At 35.8% G+C, this 26,407-nt stretch overlaps 1 protein-coding gene across 1 annotated transcript in view; it reads right to left on the bottom strand.

The window, feature by feature from the left end:
• Nucleotides 1-26,407, bottom strand: part of GLRA3 (glycine receptor alpha 3) — a 174,150-nt gene that overhangs the window by 51,112 nt on the left and 96,631 nt on the right. Inside the window, exons 4-5 of the mRNA XM_078148847.1 lie at nucleotides 16,002-16,225; nucleotides 8,589-8,671 (exon numbers count right to left, since the gene is read on the bottom strand). Coding sequence (XP_078004973.1) covers nucleotides 8,589-8,671; nucleotides 16,002-16,225 — 307 coding nt within the window. The remainder of the gene's footprint in view (nucleotides 1-8,588; nucleotides 8,672-16,001; nucleotides 16,226-26,407) is intronic.

Genomic DNA, 26,407 nt, shown 5'->3' with positions numbered 1-26,407 from the left:
GATTACTTGAAAATGGACTGGAAGACAGAATATTTGGTTCAACAGGAGTTTAAAAACCCTCTCTGGAGAGAGACTAGGGGACATTTGGAGAGAGGAACATATAGACAATTCTTCCCAGAACACTGACTTTAAGCCTCGGAGCAGACAGAGACTTTCTTTCCTTGTCCTCTTCTCACCCTGAGGGCCTGAAACTGAGAGTGTGAATGGCAAGGGTAATGGGAGCTGGTTAATGAGCTTAGTCCCTACAAGCATATGCACAATGCTTAGTATAGACCTGGTTGCATGTGTAGACATTTTGAAATAGGAACCTCTTTAATTGACTATATCTGTGTGGGCAGAACTGCCAGTATAGGTACTAGTTGATCTCATCCTTTCTCTTTTGCTCACTTCTTCCTGCTGTCAGCAATCTGGGGAAGGAGATTGATACTAGAGTTGGGGAATTTCAAGAGGTCAGGGAAGCAAGCCACTAGGTTAGTAGCAGAATCATAGAATGGTATGCAGCCAGCCAGTTCAGCTTTGAGGTTCCAAGGAGTGACTGAAGGGACCTAGCCTAGCAATAGGTAAGATGGGAGTACATCCAGAAGCAATGCCTCATTTGGGTGTGAACTTGGTCTGACTAATGCTACATAGGAAATTTCACTAAGACTGAGCCCACTCTTCCCAGAGACCAAGGTGGTTTAGAAGTGTGTGTTATTACAGGATGGGAGGCAGAGATGTTTATAATTCTATTCTTGATATATTTTTTATTAAAGCTAATTGATTTTAATTGGTTAAATGGAATTGGGGTACTAATTACTGATTGCTAATACTGGGAATACTACATTAGAATAGGATCTCAAGCATATAGCATTAGAGAAGAATCATCCCAACTTCTTAGGATGACTCTGATCAGGAGATGTCACCAACATAGCTCTTTCCCTAAGAAAAGAATGAATATGTTGCATAATTAGTAGACATAATTTTAGGTACAATTGGGAAAAATCCTACATAGGGAAGTCCCTATATATGAAAGGGCCTAATCTAGTGTGCTTTACAAGTGATAAGATAAACATCTGAACATAAAATAAATATATTCTTTCAACCTGATTTTAGGCATGCTTCATGGAGCACGAGGTATCATGGAGATACCTTTTGGGACTCTATGCCAATTCAGGTATATGTCTTTTGCATTACTGTAATTTTATGTAGCTAGGGGTGAAAGAGTTACGATAACATATCATATAATAACTTTATATCATATCATATATCATATTGGCCTGCTCCAGGTTCACTGAAGTCTGTTTCACCTGCGAGCCCATGCTGAACTGTGCTCGTCCCTGCCTGGCACGATAAACCTTTCCAATCAACCATCCAGGCTGTCTTCGGCTGGAAGTTTGTTTCACTCGGTCTTTTTGTAAGTTCTGCTGCTTTAGAATTTGTTCAGAGCCATTTTTTACAGGTTTTTGGAGGGGTTTGGGGGAGAGCTCAAGCAAGTCACTGCTTTTACTTTGCCACCTTGGCTCTGCCACCCAGTTTATACCTAATTTCTACCAGACTACTTTCCAGTTTTCCCAAATAGTGAGTTCATGTTCCTTTGGGTTTGTAAAACACTAGGTTATGGTGTTCATTTGCTTCTTTATATTTGTACCTAATCTGTTTTACTGATAGACCTTTCTATTTCTTACCCTCTATTCAATTGCTTTGAAGTATAATTAGAGATCTGTTACTTCTATGCCTCTTCCTTCCCATTTTTAAAACTAATTTACTTTGATATTCTTTATCTTTTAATCTTCCAGATGAATTTTATTATATTTTCTAGCTCTTTAAATTCTTTGGTAGTTTGATTGATATGTCACTAAATAAGTAAATTAATTTAGGTAGTGTCATTTTTATTACATTGGATCATGATAAATTAATATCTCTGTTTCTAATTGTGTGAACAGTATTTTGTAATTGTACTCATATAATTTCTGTGTGCCTTGACATATATTTTATATTGTCTGTAGTTACGTTACATGATACTTTTCTTCTGATCTCTTGCTGGATTTTGATGTCTACGTACAGAAATGCTGATGATTTATGAGGGTTTATTTTATTTTTTGCAACTGTGCTGAAGTCATTAATTTCTTTTATTTGTTTTCAGTTGACTCTCTAGGGTTCTCGTCATCTGTAAAAAGTGGGTTTTGTTTCCTGTTTATCTATGTTTATTATTTCAATTTATATTTCTTGTATTATTGTAATAGCTAGCATTTCTAGCATTATATATGTCTATATTTATCTATCTATCTATCTATCTATCTATCTATCTATCTATCTATCTATTTATCTATCACCACTGAATAAAAATGGTGATAATGGATATCGTTGCCTCACCCCTGATCTTACTAGAAAGGCTTCTAGCTTATCACCATTACAAACGTCTGCTTTTGGTTTTAGATAGCTGTTACTTATATTTTAAAGAAAAACCTCATCTATTCTTGTGTTTTCTAGTGTTTTTAATAGAAATGATATATTTTGTTAAAAGCTTCTGTATATATTGAAATAATCAAGTGATTTTTGTTATTGATATAGTTCATTATGTTTATAATATTCTTATTATTGAACCAGTCCTGAATTCCTTATATAAATCCATCCTGGTCATAGTATATGATCTTAGTGATATGCTGTTGTATATTTAGTGTACAACTAATATGTAGCTGGTATACAAATATATATAGCCTCCAGTATTTTATTTAAAAGCACTGAATCAACATTCATTATGGAAACTGGTCTATGGTTTTCTTCTGTTTTGACTCTCCCTGGTTTAGGTATCAAGACAACATTTATGTCATAGAAGGAATTTGGTTGGACTCCTTTACGTATTTTTTTTCACACAGTTTATATAGTATCAGAATTAATTGTAATTCAAATGTTTTGTAGAATTTGCATTCTACCAAATTCATCCTGTTTTTTTTTCCTTAGAGAACTCATTTATGGCTTGTCAATTTCTTTTAATAAGATAGGGTTAAGTATTTAATTTCCTGTTCTGTTCATTTAGGCAATTTTTTTGGTAAAAATTCATCCATTTTATAGATTGTCAGCTTTATTGGCATATAGTTATAGAAAAATAGCTCTCAATAATTACTTTTATTTCCTCTTCTTTGCTGTAAATATACTTTCCCTCCACTTTTGATACTGGTAATATGGTTTTCTTCTTTCTTTAAAAAAATCAAATTAGCCAACGGTTTTGTTCCAGGCTTTATTTATTAGTTATATGAGTTTTTTTATTTCCAATTTTATTAAACTTCCCTTTGATTTTCAGGATTTCTATTTTAGCATTTAATTGGAGGTTTTTAATTTGTTGTTTTACTTCCTTTTTTTCGTTGGATTGCCAATTAATTAAACTGCTCTTTCTCACTTTTATTGATGTAAACATTTAGAAGTATAATTTCTCCCCTAATTACTGCTTTGGCTGCATCCCAAGAATTTTGAAACATTGTCTCATCTTTGCCATTATCGTTAATGAAATTGTTGGCTGTTTCTCTGATTTATTCTTTGACCTACTCATTTTTAAAGATTAGGTTACTTAGTTTCCAATTAATTTTTAATCTGTGTTTCTAAGGCCTTTTATTAAATGTAATTTTCATTGCATTATGGTCAGAAAAAAGATGCATTTAATATGTCTGCTTTAATGAATTTCTGAAGTTTTCACACCCCAATATAAGGTCAATTTTTGTGAAGGTGCCATTCACAGCTAAGAAAAGGGAATGGTTCTTTTCTGTTCCCATTCAATATTCTCCAAAGGTTGGTAATATTTAATTTTTCTAAAATTCTATTCATCCCCTTAACTTTTGTTTTGCTCATTTACAGTTAGATTCACCTAGACATGTGAAGGTAGTGTGAGAGTAGATTAAGATGCCCCACTAGTATAATTTCATTGACTATTTTGCCCTACAACATTTAAATTTTCCTTTAAGAAATTGGATGTTCTGCCATTTGGTGCATATATATTTAGTATTGATATCTACTGTCTATGGTACCCTTTTAGCAAAATATAGTTTCTTTATATCTTTTAATTATCCCCATAATTGGTATCCCTTTCATCTCTATTATTGGTTTTGATTTGTGTGAAATCATGATTTCCACCCCTATAGTTTTTCTACTTGAGTGGAAGCATAATAGATTCTGCTTGATCCCTTTATTTAACATTATGTGTATCTTTCTGTTTCAAGTATTTCTTCCCCCCCCCAGTATTTTCTTTTTCCCCAGCTACAAGTAAAAACAATTTTAACATTCATTTTTAAAACTGTGAGTTCCAAATTCTCTCCCTTTCCCCCCTCCCCCATTGAGAAGGCAAGTAATTCAAGATAGGTTATACATTTGTAGTCATGCAGAGCACTTCCATAATAGTCATGTTGTGGAAGACTAACTGTATTTCTTTCCATCCTATCCCCCCCATTTATTTTACTCTCTCTCTCCTTTCATCCTGTCCCTCCTCAAATGTGTTTTGCTTCTGACTACTCCCTCTCCCAATCTTTCTTCCCTTCTAGTACCCCCTCTTTTCTTATCCCTTTCTCCCCTACTTTTCTATAGGGTAATATAGATTTCTATGCCCAACTTTCTCAATCAGAATTTGGTATAGCACATTTTCAAGGTTGTTGTGTTTGTTAAGCTGGGCAAAAGTGCTGGCTCTCACTCTGCCTTTCCTCCTACCTTTTCAATCATTCTTTAGTTTCCTTTGATAATTCATTTTCCTTTTTCTAAAGATTTGTCACTGACCTTCTCTTTATATTTTTTGTTTTGCCTTGGCAACCTCTCAAAGATTCACAGGTCCTCAGGAAGCCAAATCTATGCTGCACAGGAATCCCACCTGTGGTATGGCTTACAATTACTCATCTAACCTCTTCTTCAAGATGTCCAGTGGTGATTTTATTTTGAACACCCCGTTTTGGCCAACTTTCATTTATGCTGTTACCCCAATCTCCAAATCCAAGTGCCTCTTTGAATATCCGCTTGTGGCACCTTCTTTGGACACCCTACATTTATTAGTTGTAGTCACATAGTTTGGTAGTCAGTCACAAACACTTTTGTGTTTGATTTATGTTTATGCAATCAAAAGCTCATAGGGGACAGAGGTCTAGAGCTAAAATGGGCTTTAATGCCATTAATTCTAACCCTGTCATTTTGTAGTTAAGGAAACTTAGAGATTAGTGAAGTTAAAATGACTTGTCCAAGGTCACATGGATAGAAAGCATCAGAGGTGAGATTTAAACCCAAGTCCTCTAACTCCAAAGCCAGTGTTCTGTCTACTGTATCCAGTTTCCTCCTTCATGTTATTAGAGGGTAGAGAACTTTCATTCCCTTTGAATGCCCCAGAGATATATTCATACATAGCAGACAGTCAATAAATGTTTATTGAATGTGTAGGATCATAGATTTAGATCTCGCTAGGACTAGAGAGGCCATCTAGCCCATCCTCTCATTTTATGTTCTGGGAAACTAATGCCTTGGGAGGTTAAGTGACTTGCTCAAGGTCACACAACTCTAAATAATGAGGCAGAGTTTGAACCCAAACCCTATGACTCTATTACCTGAATTCCAATTGGAAAGCATTGGATTATGGTTGGATATTCCCTTTGCAGGGAGTAAAGAATTCACTTGAGGTTTATTTCTCTTCTCTTTCTCTTGTTCTCTCCATACTTGAAAAGTCATAGTGTTTATTTTTAGTTTTCAATAAGAATCCATTCCACAGTGAGAATTATAACAACCTTGAGGTTTTTTCACCAGTTCTTATAGCATTTTATTAAAAGAGAAATTTTTTTTTACAGAAAATAAATACACGGAAAATAAATTTCTTTTTTAAAAAGTAACCCTGATCTCAAACTATTCTATAATAGAGGCATAGAAATCACATGCTTTTGAAAAAGTTTTAATATGTTATATTCCTTTTTTTAAGGGTTAAGAAAAAGAGGGCAACAGAGTTGCTCTCATGTCCACTTGATCTATATTTAAGTCTCCCCCAATGGCTGAAGGAGAGAATAAATTACTTCACTGAATGATTAATGAAACATCAACGAATTAATTCCATGAAAAGAATTCTTGTTTTAGGTATGGACTTGATTAGATTAGTGGCCTCTACTTTCTATGATCATGCACCCTACAATATGTGCATATTTACATATTTATAAATTATATACATTTACTATTGTACTAATAAAATTATGAGGATTATAAAACAGCACGAAATGAGAATAGTGATAAGTAGTAATGGGGGATTCATGAATAGATAGAAGGGACAGATGTGAGACATGAGAAGGTCGACTTAGCAAGATTTAACAACTGACTTCACTCCTGACTCTCTTGCCAGCTCTTCCTCCTTGCCAACTACCTTCCTGTCCTAGAGAAAATCCTATCTATTTCCCTCTTCTCCAATTGGTTCTTTCCTCTTAATTGGTCCCTCCTTCTCTGGGAACACTACCATATTCACAAAGGGGGTAGTCTGGGATATTGCATAGCAGAAGGACAGAGAGGAGTAGTGGAATACTGGGCAATAAGAATAGGCACTGATGTACTGAAAACAAACCCTGTATTTGGCTATGGCAGTGAGGGTGAGATGTAAGCTGTTTTTTCCATCTTCTGATTAGTTAATATCACACACCTAGGGGTCAGTCCACAGTGCAGCTCTGACTTTAAAGACCCTGGGATTATATAGTTCAGTCATAGATTTAGAGATAGAAAAGACTTTAGAATTCTCAAGTCCAAGCCCTCTCATTTTGTAGATAGAGAAACTGAGGCCTGGTGAAGTCTAATGAATTGATTAAAATCACAGAGATATTAAGTGGTAGTGGTAGAAGGAGTAAAAATAATAGTTAAGCCAAGGCTACTCATACTTCCAGCTTATCTGGAATTCTATCTGATATGGGAAAACAACCCTATTCACAAATACTTTTTAATACTTCACTGAATGCATGAATTTATTGGTGTGAGGACTTACTCCAATGGCATTTATTGTAACTCTTTCATGTTGCATCATCACATCCCATTCTTGTCTATGTTTTCCCATGAATTCTCCTTAGAAGATCTACCCAACACACTGGGCATTTTCTTTTAGGTCTTTTTAAAAAGCCATTTCATGAATATCGGTGTATAATTCAGGTCATCCCATTGTTATCACGTACTCTTGGTTTATAATTGGTCTACTACATATTAAAATCATAACTTTTCTGGGGGATATCCCTTAAACCAAATTCAACCTTTAAATAAACAACTAGTTAATCAAGAGGGAGGCTGGGACTGTGAAACCAACTTTAAAGACAATGCTTGCTGCTGGACAGCTCAGTGGAAGTGTATATAGAAATGATGGACAGAAGGGTTAGTCTAGGAAGAACTACGACCTCAAGAAGATATTCTAGTGTAATTTGCTCTATAATTCTAGGAGACTTCTAAGGTTAAAAAAGTATTTAAATCACTAGGTGGCTCCTAATAGATACTTGATTTTCACAATTACTTTTAAACTTGCTCCAAATGATGTAAATTCTAAAAATCAGTTATGTGTTGAGGAATTGTAGTTTGGTTATAGAGTTACATTTCATATAAAGGAAATTTCTAAGTCTAGAGTATTGGTAACCTGTATATTAAAAAGAATAGGGTTATTGGTCTGTGAAAAGAACAATAATAACAACATAAAGCAGAAGCATTATCTAATTGAGACTTCTGCAAACTTCATGTGATGGGTTCCTAGAGACTAGAAAAAAGCTCTAAGAGGATTGAAAAGGTAATTAAATCTTTTTGTTGAATAGTTTTATCACAGGCTCTTTTTTACTTCCTGTGTATGGTTTAGTTTTATAAGTACAGAGGTATAAAGCTGACAGGAGTGAAAATTTCTTGAACGCAAATCAATTACGTGTGCTAGGACATCGACATTTATGTGGGACTTTACTTAGGCCAAGCTGACCAGGACCTTTTTTTTTTTAATTAAAGACAAAATGTGGGTACACTAATAGAAATTACAATCCTTTCGCAGTGTAGAAACAACTAACCTTGGCAATGAGTTAGGAAGAATACTTAGTTGAAACAGAAAACTACCAAGTATTAGCTTCCTCCCCTTCCTTTTCTCCCCTACCACTCCTAGATTTACTTCTGCTCAAGTTTGGTTCCACCATTCACCTCCACCTCACAAACTAAATTTACCTAAAAGGTCGATTTTAGGGCACATTTCATGCTGCATGTATGTTACACTGAAAGATTCAGTTGTTTTGGTCCAATGGTGAGCATTTTACTTACTAATCAGTTTACTTAAGGTATTCCATTATTGAGTTAAAGGTTTTCTAAAAAAAAAATCAGTATAATTTAACCATAAAAAATAGACATTAGCTCATTTGAAAGGCAAAACCCATTATATCTTTATCCTTAGCTTCTCTATTTCTTTAGAATGTAAAATGGTATGATTCTTTGCTAGCTATTGCCACTTTTCTAGTCTAGTACAATACTCAGTTGAAAGATAGCCCCATTAAGCAACAAAATCTTGTAAAAATACTTTAAAAAATCCTTCATTAATGTTTAACTACTGCTGAAATTTTGTGTCAAAATATATGTTAACAATAATCAGAGTTCATATTGCTCATACTTACAGCTTTCCAGTTGCATTATACACGTTTGTACATCCATAGGAAAATTTTTGAGATCCATTGGGCAGGAGAGTATTAATGTCAATCTGAAACAATTTTGAAAAGTTATTATGAAAGATGACATCACATAAATATTTCAGTAATGAGGCAATAACTGAAAAGAAAAGAACACCTTGTTTGATGGCAATAACATCTATTTAAATCAGAATGAGCTTCAATGTCAAGATGCCCACTAGCTTTGAGAAAGCTTATGCGCAATATAATAATCACTTTAAGATAAGCAGATTTAAATTTGTGTTTTATTTTCATGGTGGAGGGGGAAAGGCACATATTGTTGATTTTGGTTAAATTGGATAATAATAATAATAGGAAAAAGAATAATACTTTATATAACTGATGACATGATCAAAACAAATCACCCACAACCCATAAAAATTCTTGTTGAACAGAGGCATTAAAGAAAGTACAAGGCGTCGTAAGAGTAGTAATGTAAAAAAAAATGGAGGAAGGAACAGGGTATCAGTTGGTAGATTATACCTCTTGAACGCCCACACTGGAGAATTTCATATACTTTGTATTTTTACTTACAAAGGGGCTGCTCAATTATTAGACTCTTTTTCACCTGGCTCAGATAGGTTACAAAACTTTACAGTTACCATTATATACTCTGCATTGTGGGTTCCTTTAAGGGAATTTGAAAGCAGGCAGGTTTGGATTTGTATTAATTAGCATTACATGCTACAAGTCTGCTTTCATTTTAATCACATGAATTTTTCAAATACTCAAGATGACTGGAATAGTCAAAAAAAGTTTTGGCTTCGACAATGAGCACTTTGACCTTCTCTGTGAAAGGACACATTCATTCTCCAACTCTTGTATGCTCCTATGCTATGAGAAGCAACATACGTATCCTGATGATTTCACTGGACAAAAACCAACAGACATTATATAATTTCAAAAAGCAAGACTCAAGGAGCTATCTGGCTAAGAAAAATAAGAATTGCTGCTGTAACTCATATCCTGGAAAAAAAAAACAAGATCTTTGACATTTCTGTCCTTTTGGTTTAAGGTTTTTAGGGAGGTTTCTTTGATAGATAGCATTGTCGTAAACTTTGAGTCAGTTCCGTGTTAGTACCATTAGAGTAGTTATCAAAATGGAGACTACAAAATAAAGAACACTGAGGGCCTGAAAAAGGCAAACACACAGCTCCTAAACCAAACATCCCCAAAATAAACAGCAATTAATCACATTCAACTGTTTGAAGTGGACAGCTCTTACTGAAAGAGAGAGCACTGTGTTTCGTTGACAAGACATGAAAGCAGGCTCAGGTCCTTTCAGTTTTGCACATAAGAATCCTTGGCTTCGTATAAGAGCAAATTTTACAAATCTTGCCTTGAATGTAAAATAAACAAATTAGTCTCACTAAAATGAAAAGAAAACATCCAATTTGCAGCTGGCTTGTCATAGAATCCCAGATCATTTAGCCCTTGTCTCAAAAGTTTAACACTTTGGCAACTGTAATATATAAGATCCTTGAAGGACAGAAGTATTTAATTTTTCTCTTTGTATCTCTGTACTTGGAAAATCCATAGTGGATGCTTTAATAGGGGTAGGGAAAAGACATCTGCTTTCATTGGTATAGAAAAATACAGCATGATGACACTCCCTGTAACAATTCAGATGGATACATCTTCTAATATATAGTTGTGTGGGACAAGTGAAAATTTCTCATGTGAAATGTAAGTTATGCTCCAAAATGTAGGGAGACTTCAGCATGAGCTGGGCCTAAGTTTCACTTTCATTTTTGGGGAATGGGGGCTGTGCACCAGCTGCCCACCCCCTCCCTTGTTTTGTAACTACCCCCTCTTTTGTTTTGTACCTTAACTTTACCAAATAAGGCAATCTTCTAGCTCCCAAGCAGGTTTTGAGTAAAATGTATCTCTTGGGTTCTAAATATAGACTGTGAGGTCTGTGGCCTCAGCCAATGAGGATAAAGAGATTGAAACAAACAAGTGGGGAGGGGGGCTTTTTGGAGTGGTTTGCCTAAGACTATATAACTGCTTGCTGCTGTTTGTGCTGGGCCTCACTACTCCAGTCTGCCCTGGGTAGTTGATGCCCAACTCTCACTGGAGACTTGCTAGAATAAAACTTCTGTTTTCTGCTTGGAGAAACCTCTGAGTTTTTATTTGGGTAAGCGGTCTCAATCCCACTCATAGCCTCAGAGAGTTGCCTAGAGCTTGGTGAAGTTAAGAAATTTGTTCAGGGTCACACAGCCAGTATGTCTCATCACAGATGAGACTTGAATCCAGGTTTTTCTGGCTTACTATGCCATGCTGATTCTCAGTGCTTATTAAATGTTTGTTAAATTGAATTGAACATCACCCACAAATCCAGGTAAATTAGGAAGTCTTTCTTCTGTCTTCTACTCAGCGAGCAATGAGATCTTTGTGTCACATCTACCCCCAATTCAACAAAATTGATTGACTGCTTATTACTTCCAGAATCAAATATATTCCCTTGTATTCTATGATCTAGTGGCACTGGCCTCTGTGTTGATTTTCTCCCAAGATATTTCATTTCCCAACTCTGCATTTTCAATGGCCATTCCACATTCCTTGAAGTCTCTCTCTTTTCATCCCTGCTTCCTAGCTTTTCCAAGTCTCAGTTAAAACCCTCCCTTCTGTAAGAATACTTTCCTGGGGGGTGGGGCAGCTAGGTGGCACAGTGGATAAAGCACTAGCCTGGGAGTCAGGAGGACCTGAGTTCAAATCTGGCCTCAGACACATAACATTTTCTAGCTGTGTGACTTTGGTCAAGTCACTTAATCCCAATTGCCTTGCAAGAAAACAAGAATACTTTCCTGACAATTTTTAATGTTAGTGCCTTGACTCTGAGATTATTTCCACTTTATCCTGTATGTCTAGCTGTATATAGTTGTTTGCATGTTATTTCTTCCATTAGAATGGGATCTCCTTGAGGGTAAGGATTGCTTTTGTCTTTCTTCATAATCCTAGTGTTTAGCATGGTGCCTAGCACATAGGAGGTGCTTCCTAAATGCTTGGTGAGTGATTGAATCTGTAGAACTTTCTGGATCTTCATCCATGTCATAGCTACTATGAGTGAAGACTCTGTTCTGGGCTATCAGCCTTTTCTCCCTTTTTTTTCCCTCACTTGATGATTCTAATCAACACCTATAGATTCAATTATCATTTCTATAGAGATGACTTCCAGATAAATATATACACACACACATATGTGTATATATACATTAATATATATATATATGTATATATATATATACATATATGTGTATATATACATTAATATATATATGTATATATATATATATATATATATATATATATATACATATATGTGTACATATATATATATACACACACACATATATCTTAGCCATAGGATCTCCTGAGATCCAGCCCTGTATTATAAACTTCCTATTGGACATTTTAAAAAGGATGTCCTGTAGATATTTCAGAAATCCTACCCGCAAACCATCCTTCCACCAAACTTTTGCATAAACATGGGTGGCAGGTGCGGGGGGCACCACTAAACTAGTCACCCGGTTTTCCAACCTTGATGTCAGCTTGTACTTACTGTCCCTCATGTCATATATCCAAATAACTTGCCCAATATAATAATTTTTGTCTTCACAAAGTCTCATATGTTTCCTCTGTTCTCCGTTTCTATAGCCACTATTGTAGTTCAAGCCCTCATCCCACTTATTTGAACAACTTCAATAGCCTCTTAATTATTCTTATTGGCACTTCCTACTCTAATTCATCCCCTACAGAGTCACTTACGTAATTTTTCTGAAGTGTAGGTCTGACCACAGGTCACCTATCTTACCTCTCAAAGTCCAATGGCGCCCCATGAACTAGAGGATCCAACAGATATTCCTCTGTTTGACATTTAAAACTTCACAATGTGCCCCCTTCCCATCTTTCTAGTCATCCTTTACTCCCCTCCACACTCTCTGTTATCCAGCTACACAGGCCTACTTTTTCTTCCTAATGTACAACTTTCTATATTCTTTCTCTATGCCAGTCTGGCTCCATGCCTGGCATGTTTTGTCCCTTCACTCTGCATCTTAGTTTCTCTGGGCTTCCTTCAAGGCTCAGCTGCAATCCCACTTTCTAACAGAGGACTTTCTGAATCTTCCTAGATCCTGATGCCTTCTCCTTTAAAATCACTTTATATCTGCTTTTATGTATCTTGTATATTACTTCTATAGGTACATGTTGGCTCTCTCACTAGAATATAATCTCATTGAAATTAGGGATTGTTTTTGCTCTTTTCTGTGTATCTTCAATGCTTAGTACAGTTCCTGAAATATAGTAGGCATGTCATGAAAGAATTGTTAGTTGAATCAGTGTGAGCTTACAAGGAGAAAATATTCTTTTTAAAAAAGAATAATAAAGAAATAATAAAGATAAATAAAAAAGAAAGAATAAATAAAAATATCTTTTTAAAATTTTATTTATTTTTAGTTTTAACATTCACTGTTATAAAATTTGAGTTCTGCATTTTCCTCCTCTTTCCTCTCCCCTCCTCCCCAAGATGGCATTCAATCTGATACAGACTATGCATATAGGAGAAAATATTCTATTTGTTTCATTTTAGCATTTTTATGACCACATGCTTTAATCATTTACTTTCATTTTAAAGAATCCATTTTCAGTTGTTCTCTGCTATAGCCAACTGCCATTTTGAGATAGTCCATATTCTATGAGAAACATTTTTGTGATAAATGTGTCACATTTTATGCTGTCTTATCAACACCATAAAATAGATTTTAGCAGGCTAGTTATAAGCATTCAAAACAGGAAATAGAGCAGGTGAAAACGAAATAAAGAATTGGATAATATATTTTAAAGTCAAGAAATGAAACATGGTCAGAAATGAATGCCATGGGGAGTGAATTTTACATATTTTCTATCTTTTTATAAAAAAAGTAGGAAATGTAATGCTTCTTGGGAAAACTTATCTTGCTGGGTTACGTGAAAAGAGAATGAAATTAGTTTCCATGAATAAGCAAATTTGTAGCTCTGTCCTTATTTTAGATAAAATTTATCCTTTTATTATTATTTGTAGCATTTATAAATTATCATTATTAAAGAGATACCATGGTATAGTGGATAGAGTTTAGCACCTGGGCTGAAATCTTATACAAAATACTTACTTATTAGCTGAACACGGAGAAATATATAAAACCCTATGAGGCTCAGGTAACTCTATAAAATATCTACTAAGTTATGAATAGGTTGTGACCCATCTTGGTGAGAGGATTTCTTCCACTGATGGAATCACAAATCTTTTACGCATTGATTTATTAGTATTATTAATCATTTAAGCCACCCTATATCTTTGTCTCTGGATTTAAAGTCAGAGGACCTGGGTTCAGATACTAGTTCTGGTACTTTTTACCTATGTAACCTTGGCCAAACCACTTAATATCTCTGGTTCTCAGTTTCCTCAGCTGTAAAATGATAGGTTTGAATTAGGTCACCTATGATCCCTCAGCTCCAAACTGAGGATCCTAAAATCTTAAATTCATTAAAAGTTCTCTAGGACTCTAAGCACTCTGAAACACTGCAGATTAAAAAGTACTTTGGTTTTGTTTTGTTTTGTTTTGTTTTGCTGGATTAGAGTTACAACTGGTCCTCAAAAAAGATAGATTTTTAAAAAATCATAATTACTATATAGAAAATAATCTTACATGTATCCTTTATCAGTGTAGAAAAAACTTGAATTACATGGAGAAAGAACTTTCATTATATCTTATTCAAATATTTTTTAAAGGTTTTGAAATTCAACTCAGATCTGATATTCACCTCAAAATTTGTTGATCTTTATAGGAGAATTACGGAAATGTTAAATTTAATAAATAAAAAAAACCCCTCTTTACCTTCTTTTCCTATATAGAAATTAATCAGTCAGAGGTACATTTGTCATCTATTTGAAAAATGCTAAAAATAACAGCTGAGAAAAATAAAGTACTTTCTCTCATGGTTATTTCATTCTGTCATTTTTAAGAAGCAATTGATTCATTGGCAAAGAAAGAAGAGAAGAGATAACATTATGGGAACAGCAGGTCAGCCTGATTTCAAGAATGGCATCCAACAATGGGTCTAACATTTGTAGCAGAAACCCTCAGAATCATCTTACACATCAAAATTTTTGAGAGAACCTAGTTAATAAAAGGGAAAAAAATGATGGGCCCAATTAAAATCAATTTAGTTTAGATCCACAACAGTTTGTAGAGATTTCCCTGCATATCATTCTTTCCATTGTTAAGGTAAACAGTTTTTGGAATGCAGCTAGGTGGTGTAGCGAAGATAATGCCAGTCTTGGAGTCAGGAAGACCTGAGTTCAAATCTAGCTTCAGATATTTACTAGCTGTGTTATCCTGGGCAATTCACTTTCCCTCTACCTTGGAGACAATAATTGCCCTGCTTCCCAGGGGTTTTGTGAGGATCAAATGAGGGAAAGCACATTACAAACCTTAGGAGAGTATGCATTTAGAGCCAGAAGACATTTGAGAGGCTAAGTACAGCTCCCTTATTTTACAAGGCAATCGTCCTTGACACTAAAAGATTTTTGTCTTTGAAATAAACCACCAAAAGATCTGGCAGAAGTACTATGTCTTAATCCTCCTCAGCAACAGATGACTTCCATGTTTGATGTACCTCTCAGAGATCCAGCCTGTTCTGAATGACAGAGGATTCAATTATAAGATTGATGAAGGTTCCTGTCAGACCAATCTGTGAGGGAGAAACTAGATACCTGTCTTTTACCTGTCTTACAGAAGCCAGAGCTACAAAATACCGAAGCATATAGATGAAAGTGGAGGCGTTCCATTGGTATCTTCAAGTGAGCAATACCATAAAAAAAACCTTAGTCCTGTTGTTATGACCTTGTCTAAGTATAGGACCAAATATGAGAGATCAATGACAGTAAAATGCATTGGGCTCTTCACAGAAATGCATAAATGTTAAAATGAATGCTTTCTAAGCCTTCTGTCTTGGTCTGCCATTGTGATTTGTGTTGTCACCTCCATGGAATGAAGATAAAAAGTGTAAAAAAAAGGTGGCCAAAGAAAGAAAGATAGAAGTAGAAAAGGGAAAGAGAGCATAACAAGGTGGGATATACCCAGGCAAACTGGAAAAGGTTTTTTTTTTTCCCCTTGTAGATGTTTTAGTGAATTCACCAACTTTTTTTTTCCATTTTTTATTTCATGTTAGATTTCTTTGTCCTTCAATTTCTATTTAATCCTCCCTGCTGGCCTCTGTTGATGTGGAACAACAGCTGCATCAGCTCTCAATGTCGATAGTTGGCAAGAAAAACATGGACATGGAAAACGAAAAATTTAAATAGTTCTCCCGTCTCGGACTCACCTGATTGAATACAGCACATTGCCGTTTTTGAAAATTCTTAGCAATTTGTTGTCTGTCGTAACCTCATGAAAGTTGGCACCTTTTTCATTAGCAAAGAAAAGATCAGGTTTCCAAATGGAATCCAACATGGAGGGATCTAAGTCTAGGGAATCGTCGGGGTATTCGCTATATGCAAGACGCGGATCATTCCACTTCTGACGGAGGAAGATATTCACTCTGTAATCCTATGGGAAAGCACACAAAGAAACTGGTTTTGTTTGTTTGTTTTTTAATAAAGACTTCGGGGGTTTCGTGGCTTTTGTTTTTGGCTGCTTCAGGTTGTTTACTTTTCATAATAATAACTAGCATTTATATAGTTCTTTTGGGTTTGTAATAACACTTTACAATTTTTTTATTCTCACAAAACCCTGGGAAGGTAGGTGTTACTATCATCTCCACTTTATAGATGAGGAAACCAAGATAAAGTGTATGCATTGTCTAGAATCATGCAACTAGTAAGTGTCTGAGGCTAGATTTGAGCTCAGGATTTCCCAATTCCAAGTCCCTGTCCACTGGACCAACCTAGCTGTTCTTCCCTGGATGATGGCAGAATGAAAGCTATCTTCAATGGATTATAGCCACTAACATTTTTTTGTTATAACCCATTATATACCAAAAATCAATTCTAACATTGAGCCTTTGGCAACATTTCCTCAGGATTTATGCTCTCCAAAAGAAATGCAATGAAGATGGATAAAATATAGGGTGATAAGAGATTAGACATGGAATTTTACTGATATAGGGGAACTCAGATGAGCATAGTCTGTCTACCAAGGCAGAACAGAATTTTCTCTGCAACTTTAAGAGAGTTGCCTAGAGCACTGAGACATTAAAATGACTTTCTCAGGGTCAAATATCCATTTCTGACAGAGGTGGGTATTCATGGACAGATCTTTAGCCACTATGCCATAACCAAAACATCTTTTAACTTGAAAGTCTATACTTTTGCTTCTTATCCCCTTTGAAATCCAAAGCATATTTTTCTCAGTAGGGTTATACAGAATAGGAACCTTGATTTGGTTATGTCTCTCTGGGTATATTTATACATAGAAACAAGCATATACACACATATTATAGAGAGATAGATATAGATATATAGATATGGACTGAGCCAGTGATTTACTGGTATAGGGAATACTAAGGTTAGTAAACTTCTACCAATTCAGATTGATACTTTTTTCTGAGAGTTGCCTGGAACACAGAGAGGTCAAGTGACATACAGACAGTATAAGTCAGAGGTACAACTTGAGGTCAGGTCTTCTTAGTTTGGAAGGATTCTCTCTAGTTACTATTCACACACATGTGCTTTTTTGTACTTCAAGTTAAAATTCTCATCCTTAGTATTAAATTCCTAGCAGGACTATTTCATGTATTGTAGAAACAGAGTAAGTATTAACTGAAGCATACACATAGAGATAGTTTTACATTAAGAATATTACCAAAGGCGACTCTATTAAATGTTTGTTTCAGTCTCCTTGCAAAGTAATAGCAATATATTTTTCCCAGTTGGAGAATACCACACAGAACTTTATTGTTGTTGGTATGGATTCTAAATGAAGAGCTAAAAGATAAAGATATGATTACCCTTTACATTTAAAGAAGGTACTGAGAATGATGTTTCCCAGTGAGATAACTCACCATCCATGAGTAAAAGAGGAGAGAAATTCTACCAATAGTCTTGCTTCATGCTCAATCCTCTCTAAATTAATAGTATCACCATTGGGACAGGTGGTTAAGATAATAGATTCAAAAGGTATTAGTTGAAAACACATTGTTTACCCCCTTAAACTCCCTTTCCCACCCTCCAGTTTCTGTGATTAAAAAAAATCATATATAAGTCATCATAAGAACAATGAATGCTACCAATCAATTGATATACTCAGTTATGCTTTACCACCATTAGAAACATCTGGTTAAATTACCAAGGCTGAGGAAATGGTGAATAAGTACCTCAGTGATATTGGTTTCACTGCTTGACTCTCCCAAAGCACAGAGTATCAGAATAAATATCATTGAGTCATGACAGAAGACACTCCCACGATTCCAACCTAATCTTGCAGAGAAGCTGAACTCTTTTATTTTTGGTCAGTATTATAAGATGTTTATCCACACAAATAGACAGGTACATAGAGGTCATTTGTTGGATTAAGTCTGGAGTTCTGTGACTTTGGTCATCTATTTGGAATTGAGGTTACATATCAGTTAATATTGTTCTGCTTGCCAGACACCCCATGTATCTTGTTCTTTTTCCTTTTTTTTTTTTTTTTTAGGTAATTGGGGTTAAGTGACTTGCCCATGGTCACACAGCTAGTAAGTGTCAAGTGTTTGGTCTGAGGCTGGATTTGAACTCAGGTCCTCCTGACTTCAAGGTTGGTGCTCTATCCACTTCGATACCTAGCTGTCTCTCTCTCCTCCCCCCACCCCCATGTATCTTTTCAAGGGACCATGGAGCAGAATTTACTTCAGCTTTTTGCCTCAAGGCTCATCATAATGTGGAAACACTCTATAGTTGTCCAAGGAAACATCATGACCGATGAAGTTCTGTAAAAACTGCAGATGGCGATATGGAAACAACCTTCTTCCAGCCAAGGGGAGGAAGTCATCTCTTAACCTAAAGATTAGAGCACAACTCCCAGGTAAGAGACCTGTGGGGAGTAAGCTATGCTCTTGTTCTTCTGTTATCCTATGGCAGAGATGCTAAAGGTAACCACCAAGAAAGGAAAACAAAATATCAAAAACAATACTATTAGTGTGCATTTTTATAATGCTTGAAGATTTGCTATCTTTGAAGTAGTGAAGCGAAGTAGAAACTACAAGTACTGTTAGATCCATTTTATAGAGGAGGAAACTGAGGCTCAGAGAAGTTGAGTGGCCCAAAGTTTGCACAACCAATAAGTTTCAGAACCAGAATTTAAAGCCAGATGTCCCCTCGACTCCAAATCCAGTGTGTTCTTTCCTGTGTCATGCTTCCTGAGTTACAATTTCCTTGCATGACTTAGCATGAGACCACTGAAACAAAGCTAAGTCACAATGCTGCCGGAAATTTTTTTTTTCAATTTTGAAAAGGACATCTGAAAAAAGAAATCCACTTATAGACTACAGTTCATGATAACTATAATAAATAATTTTAGACATTTTCAAAACTTTATAAAATATTGGTGGAGAACTGTTTGTATCTACAAGATCAGCTATTTCAATCCTCATGCTTAGTCTTCATTTACACAAACCCAGCATTCCCCAGTATCCCGCATCATTTCTCTAAATGTCATGTTGTAGTTACCTGCTCCTCAGCTTGTAGTAGAGAAAAGGGTGATGTTTTGTTTTAAAATACAACATAAACCTAATTTGTGATAATCTAAAATAATTTTTTTTGTTCTTTTGGAATGTGAAAGCAAGATATTGATTTCCTATGGATACTGTTTGGTTCATTTAGTGAAAATCAACTGTCCCAGGGGTGGGTTATACAAAGTCTCTTGCAATTCCACTTCTCAGAGTACCCAGGAACATCATCAATCTCCCTTGTGCTGAGCACCCAGTTAGGTCCTGAAATCTCTAAAGATCCCCTAGCAGCCCTCTGAACTCATCTGCAACAACTAGGAATCAGGATAAATGGAAAGGAAATATGAATACCTTATTTTTTATTAAACCTGATAGCTAATGAATTATTGTTATGAAACTTCTCATTATGATAAAATTCACCTTTGGAACTAAAATTTTAAATTACTGTTTCCTTGAGGATAACTGGTTCAATATTTAGTTTCCTTATTCCACAACAAGAGGTGGCATGACATAGTAGGCTGACAGCTAGCCTCAGAGTCAGGTAGATCAAGATTCAAGTCCCCTTTCTGAAGCATACTGGGTATTCCAATTTTGTCAAGTGATTTAACCATTCAGAGCTCTAGGCAACTCCTTAAGACTATAAGTTGTCAGCCTGATTAGAGAGTTTCCAAACCTAGAAGTTCCAAATCATACGTCCAGTAGTTATCCATAGCTGTAATTATCCAAAGTATATCATTGTGAAAGCATGCAGGATGAAGAGTAGTCCAGGGGAAATTACATAAGTTAATCAAAGTCTACTCTTCTTAGAGGGCTACTCTGTGTATTTCAGAAAATGGCTATATGGGTTTCCAATTACTTGCCCGTAGGTAGTTAATGAAAAATCAAAAGAAACAATTTTATTTTAGGATAACAATCAGTTTGCAAAAGATATCTGAATGGTAGTCTGCTTCAATCAATTCCTTTGAAAGAAACCTATCAAACAACTGGTTGATTAGGTGCTTGGACTAGAATCAATCAATCTACAAGCTTTTATTAAGCACTAACTGCCAGACCCAGAACTGAAAAGAACTAGGGATACCAAGAAAGGTAAAAAAAAAAAAAAAAGAGTTCCTACCCTCAGAGAGCTTACATTTTAATGGAGATGACAACATGCATCTAAATAGGTACTTCAAAGATACAAAGGATATAGAAGAGAACCTTTGAAGGAAGTCGGGGATTCTAAAAGAGAGAGGTAAAGAGGGAAAGCATTCCAGACAGGTGGAGCAGTCAGTATTAAGTTACAGAGGCAGGGATAGATCCTTTTGTGTTAGGAACAGCAAGTAAACCAGTATGGCTGGACTATCCAGGGAATGGAGCATAGAGCAGACAAATGGGTAAGGGGCCTATAGGTTAAAGAGCTTGCAGTGTACATTTGATACCTGAAGTTATATGGAGTCCTACAGCTTGAGTGTAGGTGGAATAGGGTAACATAGTTAGATCTCCTGTGCTTTAGAAAAATCACTTTGGCAGTAGTAAGGAGGTTGGATGGGAGTGGGTTGAGAATCAAAGTAGTCTTAGGAGGCTCTTTCAATAGCCCGTGTGGTGAGGGACTGTAGACAAGATATATTTTGAAAGTTAAAACGTACAAAATTTAGCAACTGATTGGATATATGGAGTGAATGAGAGTGAAGTCAAGGTTGAGATGTGAGCCTAGGTGACTGGGAGGATAGTGGTGTGCTTAATAGTAATAGAGAAGTTTTGAAGAGGGCAGAATTTTTGAGGGGATAATGATATATGGCTTAAACGTTGTAAAAGGGGCAAAGGAGCTAATAATAGCTAGCATTAATATAATGCTTTAAGCTTTTCAGAGCATCTTACAAATATTATATCATTTTATCCTCACAACAACTCTGGATCTCATTTTTCAGATGTAGAAACTGAGACAGATGTTAGTTTTGAGTTGTCATTGTCATACAGCCACTAAAATGTCTGAAGCTGGATTTGAACTTGGGTCTTCTGAGTTCAGCACTCCAGGCAGGTAGGTGTTGCAGCAGATAGAGGGTAGTACTTGAAGTCAGGAAAACCTGACTTCAAATCCAGTCTCAGACACTAGCTTTTTACCTCGTGTGAGTCTCTCTATCTCAGTCCCCTTTTATATAAAATGAGGATAAATAATAGCAACTACTTCACAGGACTGTTTTGAGTATCAGCTGAGTTAGTGCTTTGTAAACCTGAAAGTGCCATATAAATGTCAGCTATTAGCTATTATCATTCACTGTGCCACCTAGATGTCTGCAGAGTTGAGGAAATAGTCCATATAGGAGTCCTTATGCTACAAACCTAACAGTCCCCTTTCCTTGAAAGCACAGCTACATCTTTTGTCTCTTTTACAGTGAATATTCTGGGAAGTGCCACAAATTCATTGACAAAAACCTTTAGCTCCAAAATGATTTAGAAAAACAAAAACCACCTGGCTTTAATTGACCTCTCCAGCCTTGTTTTAGGTGACTCCATTTTACTCACTCTTTTATTCAATAAACAGGTTAATGGTTTTACTTAATTTACAGGTAGATTCAATGAGAGGAGTTAATTCAATAACCCTATGTAGAATAAATTAATTCATTTAATTAACATTCTGCGTCTACCACGTTCAGATACTGTGGAAGGCATTAAGGATCACAGACAGACATGACACATACTCTGCTCTTAAGGACCTTCTAATCTAACAAGTGTGGAAAAGAATGTATAAGATTAACCAAATGTGGGAATATATTAAGTCTGAAAGATTATTCCAGATAAATTGCTCAAGAGAAATTTGAAAGGAGAGAGATTTCTTTCCCTTGAGTTGAAGGGAGGCAGGATACTTCCTAGAGAAAGATAGTCCTTGAGACCGAGTTTGAAAGAAGGGAGGGACTTTAACATGAAAATGGGAGAAAGCAATTTATTTCCCAAATATATGATAATATAATAATATTGTTATTGCTAACATTTATAGGGTTCCTTAAGGTTTGCAAAATATTTTACATATATTGTCTCATTTTGTCCTTACAGCAATTTTATGAGGTAGGTGCTATATTTAATCTCCATTTTACAGATGAGGAAACCAAGGCTGAGATAAGTTAAGTGGCTTAGCCAGGGCCACATAGTTAATGAATTATTGAAAGCAGCATTTGAACTCAGGTCTAACCACTGCACCAAAAGTATAGGGTTATTAGATGTTGAGGAAAGTTATTTTATTTTTGGGGGGCTGAAATTCCCTCCACATTTTTGTAAACTGATACATGAGAAGAATTACTAGTGCATAGCAAAAGAGGAGATAGATTTGAGGTTATGGTTGAAAGGATTGACTTCTTAGCTGTGACAAATACTACCTCTTCCTTAAACAATAGAAGGGAACAGGAGATGATTGACATGTCTAAAGTAGTGGAGGAAGTGAAGTGAGAGAGTCCATATTGGATGGTATCAATCTCTGTAAAATAAGAGGAATAGTCATCTGCTATGACAAAGCTGGGCAGCATACTAAAAAAAAGAGACATCACCTTTCTGACAAAGGTCCATGTAGTCAAAGTTTTTCCAGTAACAATGTGTGACTGTGAGAGTTAGACTATAAGAAAAGCTGGGCACTGGAAAATCAACACTTTTGAATTGCAGTATTGGAGCAGACTTTTGAGAGTCCCTTGGACAGCAAAGAGATCAAATCAGTTAATATTTAAAGAAATTAATTCAGACTATTCATTGGAAGGTCAAATGCTGAAACTTCAATATTTGGGCCACATAATGAGAAAAGACTCACTGGGAAAGACCCTGATGTTGGGAAATTAAAGGAAAGAGGAAAAGGGGATGACAGAGGATGAGATGGATAGATGGTGGCATGGAAACAATAAACATAAGCTTGGACAGACTTCAGGAGATAGCTGAGGACAGAAGGGCCTAGAATGCTCAGGTCAGACACAACTGAACAACAGCATCTACTTTGAGTGATAAGTTAGAGTTGGGAACTTGGGGACAGAGGAAAAGATACTATAGGGAGTGTGAGAGTCAGTAAGAGATTAATAAGAACATGGCTGTGCAGTTGTAAGAGCCCAGTGGTGGACAGACAGTGCATATCTGTAATGGATGGAGACAACCCAATTTTGGGATTTTCTTCAATAGCATTTGTTAACTTTGAAGTATGAGTGGAAAGAGGTAGATGGTAGGAGTTACTGAGGGTTGAAGATTAGTAGGGTAGAATTGTTACAAGGTCAAGGGTCATGGGATTAAAGAGTTTAGAAGGAAATCACTATTGAAGTGTTTGATGATAGGGTCAACATGGAGTAGGAAGGATGCCATAATAGAATTCATTTAAGGCTGGAAGACACTGAAGGACCAAATAGCATGATGATGGAGAACAGGTATGAGAGATTAAGGCAGGGGAAGTGGTAGAAGGCTAGGAGATTATGTTAATAGTGGGGATTAATGAGTTCAGGATTTAGGGGTGATGATGAGGTCAAGGGTGAGGTAATTGTCACGTATGGCTGAAATAGGGTACAGGTGATAGTCATATTAGTTCAAGAAGCTCATCTCTGATTAATTTCTGAAGCACTGATTCAAACATTATCTCCTCATGGAAGGGAGATAAGGGTGTTTTAGTAGTTGATTTGATGAGATTAGTCCTAACTTCATACTATACCAGAAACATTCAGGCTATCCATCATGAGCTTCTGCCTCCCATTGTTATACCTCAAATGCCCTTGACATTAACCTCCCCCACCCCACAATTTCTTTTGCTCCATTATTTGAAGAACAGGTAGACTTTCATCATCCCAACTCCTTCCTTTGTACCCATGATCTTATTTGCTTCTACTTTCTCAAGAAGCTTGCCCTTTTCATGATCCTCCCTTACTCTTTGATATTCAATCTCCTTCATTCATTGACTCCTTCCTTGCCTTTTTCAAACCTGCCCAGATTTCTCTCATCCTAAAAATAAAAAAAATGAAACAACCATTCACTTTACCTCGTTATCCCTTTAACATTTTCTGTATCTCTTCTCCATTTCGCAGTCACACTTCTTAAAAAAGGCATACACATTTATTCTTCCTACTCACTTCCCAACCTTTTGTACTCTGGCTTCTGACCCTTCTACTCAACTAAAACTACTGTCTCCAAATTACCAATAATCACTTAAGTTATTAATCCAAGAGGCTTTTCACACTCCTTTTTTTTTCCTTGCATTTCACATAGCATTTAACACTGTTGACCATTGTCAGCTGGGTACTTTCACCTCTACAATATCTTGTGCGAATGTTCCTGTTCTTTAATCACACAGCTACTACACTAGCTCAGACCCTCATCCACTCTTGCTTATATTTTTCATTAATCTCTTCAGTAGTTCCCCTGACAGGAGTCTCTCTTTTCTGTAGCACAACTTCCATATAGCTGCCAAATTGATATTCTTAACATACAGATCTGACCACATCAATATTTTACTCAAAAAGCTTCAGTGGCTTCCTATTGGCTCTAGTGTAAAATACAAACCACTCTGATAATTTAAGCTTTTCATAATTTGATTATAATTCTTCTTTCTAAACTGATTTCAGATTATTCCCCACACTTCAGATGCTTCAAACAAACTTCCCCTGTTTGCTCATTCTTGTAGGTGAGATTTCATCTCTTGTCTTTGTACCTTTGCATCTTGGGCCTATTTTCCTTCAAGGATTGATTTAAGTGCTATCTTAACTTTAGGGCCTTTTTTATTTCCCTACTTTTAGCACTCTCTTCTGGAATAACGATTACTTTGTATTTTGTAGTTATTTATCTGTTCCCATAATAGTTGCTTACTACAAACTTTATTCCCCTCCTCTCCCAATTATCTTTAAATCTTAAGGGCTTATCACAGTGTCTTGAATGCAGTAAGAACTTAATGAATAACTATTGAATTGAGAGAGTTTTTGTGGTCATAAAAATCAAATACCTCATGGTCAGCTTTTCAGTGGTAACTCTTTACTCAACTAGAACACCACCATGTTTATATCCTAAGTCATTACAGATTGTTTGGACCTTCCAGATCTTGGGTGCTCTTAGCATGGGCTTTGAGAACCTAGGGTCATGACCATTCCCAAAGAGACACTGGCTATAAGATTTCAGTGAAAAAAAAAAAGCCTAATAAAATTACAGTAACTTTATTGAGAATATTTAGAATATTTCAGATATATTTCTGAATAGTCCATCCATATGAATTGATATGGCTACCTTAAATTATGTTTTAATAGTTCATTGTACTTTTTGCATTAGGAGGTGTGATAAGTCAGGGCTGACTCGTCCATTTGGATACCTCAGGTTTTGGAATTGGAACAAAATGAGACAAATCAATCAATTTAAAATTTAATTTAAAAAATGGGCTTGCTTGACCAAAACTGGAGGAAAACATTCAGCATGGGAGAGGGATGTTCACTGAGGATGTACTTGATAACAGTTGAGCACAGCTTTCTTGAGCCATCGTTGGTCTTGGTGCTGGTCTATGATCTAAAACTTGAGAGAAAGCTCTAGTCTTTATATCCTGGCTCATTTTGGACTCAGGACACCAGAAGCTACATTAATAGCTTGAATCTTAGTCATATGACCAAATTAAATCTAACGGTCATTTTTTTAAGGAAAAAAATTTACTTGATGTTTCTGGGACAGGACTTTAAAATATTGCTCTCACCAAAAGGGGTAAAATCTACAAACAAATTTTGCTTACAATTCCAGTTTCTATTCTAGAACTATGAAGAAGGAGGAAAAAGAATAGAAACAAACATTTTTCTGAGGCTAATTTTGTATTTCACATTTCAGGGATTAATAGTCTTTTTTTTTTTTGTCAAGTTGAACACCATGCATCTCTGAAACAATCTCATCCTGAGGTAAGTAGGGTAGAATAGGAAACTATTCATGTCTTTTTAAATATATTTCATGTCATGCATTATTCATATTTCCTTCAATAATGCCATGGAATTCATACTAAGACTAAGAAACATACGCACTTCTATAACGAAACCTAGATATTGAATTAGCCTTTTATTGCATTCAGAATAGATGTCCGAGCATTTACATTAATGGAAGAGCTACAGTTTTTACATACTTTCCAAAGCCCT

This window comes from Phascolarctos cinereus, unplaced genomic scaffold, assembly GCF_003287225.1.
Source record: "Phascolarctos cinereus isolate Bilbo 61053 unplaced genomic scaffold, phaCin_HiC Scaffold_9;HRSCAF=440, whole genome shotgun sequence".
Taxonomy (NCBI): Eukaryota; Metazoa; Chordata; class Mammalia; order Diprotodontia; family Phascolarctidae; genus Phascolarctos; species Phascolarctos cinereus.
This window is presented reverse-complemented; position numbering and strand designations above follow the sequence as displayed.